The following is a 2,370-nucleotide window of genomic DNA, read 5'->3' as shown; positions in this document are numbered from 1 at the left end:
CTCTCGCTATTCTTGGCCCAGTTACAAAGGTCTCTCTCTGTATACGTGAACAATGAGGACAGTGTAAAGACACCTCCTACACATTATTACTTGGGGCACATCAGAGTGGACAGACACAGGGTTTTGTCAGCTCTGGTACATTCTGAAAAGCACAAGTGCAGGAACATCAGCCAAGTGGTGGGAACTCCACCCAGGACACTGGCACATCTGACAAACCATGGGCATCCTGTCTGGCCTCTGGCCATGCCAGCCTCTCTGCTGGGTTTTATTAGTCTGTGTGAAGAAGGGGAGGGAGCAGCAGATTCTCACCTGATTCAAGTTCTTGCCTCACAAGCTGACAACCATAGTTTGAAGCCAGGCATTCACAGGCCACCTCTGGAAGGTGACACACATTTGTATTCCTGGAATTCCTACTTTAATTCAGAAGGGGAAGGCCAGATGATCACCAGGAAGTTTAGGTGCCCTGGAGTATGAAAGCAAGAAAAGCAAGGAGACCTGTCTTACCAAGGTGTCTGGTGAGGCACCCACTCCTGAGAGCTCTCTGACATCCACATGTGGGCTGTGGCTTTTGTGTGCCTGCACAGAGACATTCTCATCCTTTCTCTGATGCTCTCACAAATACACACAAAACTGTTGCTACTACTACTGATGATGATGATGATGATGATGATGATGATAATAATAATAATAATAATAATAATGAATAAAAGAAAGGAAAGGAAAGACAAAGGGAGGGAAGGAAGGTGTCTTAGTCAGGGTTTCTATTCCTACACAAACATCATGACCAAGAAGCAAGTTGGGGAGGAAAGGGTTTATTCAGCTTACACTTCCACATTGCTGTTATCACCAAAGGAAGCCAGGACTGGAACTCAAGCAGGTCAGGAAGCAGGAGCTGATGCAGAGGCCATGGAGAGATGTTCCTTACTGGCTTGCTTCTCCTGGCTTGCTCAGACTGCTCTCTTATAGAACCCAAGACTTCCAGCCCAGGGATGGTGCCACTCACAAGGGGCCCTACCCAGTTGATCACTAATTGAGAAAATGCCCCACAGTTGGATCTCATGGAGGCACTTCCCCAACTGAAGCTCCCTTCTCTGTGATAACTCCAGCCTGTGTCAAGTTGACACACAAAACCAGCCAGTACAGAAGGAAAGAAGAAAAAAGAGAAAGAATAAAAGGAAAAAAAAATCTCAAAAGTTGAATTCTGTGTGGTTGATGGGAATTTCTAGTTGGAGATGAAGTCTGGCTGAGAGCCGTGGAGGCATGGAGCAGGGTGCTCTCAGTGTGGGTTGAATGGGGACCTTATAGAAGCGCAGCAGGAACAGGCGCTGGGTCAGAAAGTCCTAAGTAATACCAATGTGGCTCTACCCGTGACCTTCTATGTGACTCTGTCTGTACAGGTGTGTGTATAAATGCCAGTGTGCCTGTGTTTCATGCTTAGCTGAGTGTGTGCCTGTCTCCATGTATGTGTGTCTGGGTGTGAATGAGTGTAGGTTTGTATGTATGGCCATGTGTGTATGAGGCAGAGTCACAGAACCTTCCCATCACAGTTTCTTCCCCTGAACAATGTGGAAATCATAATATCTTAATGGCATTGTTTTAGGGTTTTCACAGAAATCATTTTATTTCAAGCAATTTTAGAAGTAAAACCTGAGACACTTAAGCTTTCATGTAACAGAAAAAGCCCAATACCACAGGCCACAGAAGCAAAGACAAGAGAAGACAGGAGCTGAAGACAAAATAAGGCAGAGAGTGCACGTCTTCCACTTTAGTTTCTCCAAAGTGGAATGTTGAGGTAAAAAATTTCTACTGTTAGGAAATTTATATGTCACAAGAATTGCCATTTTTGTATAAGTCAGACTGCAAAAGTGTCCTGTATAAAACAAAAGGTGTGCCCAGGTGACTGTTTATATCCATATAAGCCCACCAAATGTCATGAATATTAATAACAGAAAGAAAAGCTTGTGGGGCAGTAGTGTCATACACCTTTTTTTTTTTTTAAATATGGAACGCTGCACGAATTTGCATGTCATCCTTGCACAGGGGCCATGCTAATCTTCTCTGTATCGTTCCAATTTTAGTATATGTGCTGCCAAAGCGAGCACGTGTCATATACCTTTAATCCCACACTTGAAGGCAGGTGTTTGCCGATCCCTGAGTTCAAGGCCATGCTGGTCTACAGAGTGAGTTCCAGGAAAGCCAGAGCCACACAGAGAAACCCTGATTCAATAAACAAACCAAACCAAAACAAAGGATCCTGAGTTCTGTGGCAGGCCGAGGAAAGAGTCCAGAGTTCTCTAACACAATCAAGCTTGTAACCTGTTCTCTAAAAGCAGCAATGGTGGACAGATCTGTGTAGGAAGCCAAGTGCCC

The 2,370-nt window shown here is 44.8% G+C and overlaps 1 protein-coding gene and 1 non-coding gene across 2 annotated transcripts in view; both read right to left on the bottom strand.

Annotated features, from left to right (window-relative positions):
* The window catches only part of LOC116086253 (T-kininogen 2-like), a 26,094-nt gene extending 23,927 nt beyond the window's left edge, over window positions 1-2,167 (bottom strand). Inside the window, exon 1 of the mRNA XM_031364596.1 lies at window positions 2,114-2,167. Coding sequence (XP_031220456.1) covers window positions 2,114-2,167 — 54 coding nt within the window. The remainder of the gene's footprint in view (window positions 1-2,113) is intronic.
* Window positions 1,996-2,102, bottom strand: LOC116086788. The gene has a single exon (XR_004117128.1). It is a non-coding gene; the product is annotated as a U6 spliceosomal RNA (small nuclear RNA).
* Window positions 2,168-2,370: the final 203 nt, after the last annotated feature.

The sequence above is a fragment of the Mastomys coucha genome, unplaced genomic scaffold (genome assembly GCF_008632895.1).
Source record: "Mastomys coucha isolate ucsf_1 unplaced genomic scaffold, UCSF_Mcou_1 pScaffold12, whole genome shotgun sequence".
Taxonomy (NCBI): domain Eukaryota; kingdom Metazoa; phylum Chordata; class Mammalia; order Rodentia; family Muridae; genus Mastomys; species Mastomys coucha.
Note: the sequence above shows the minus strand (reverse complement) of the source record. Positions and strands in the feature narration are given on the sequence as shown.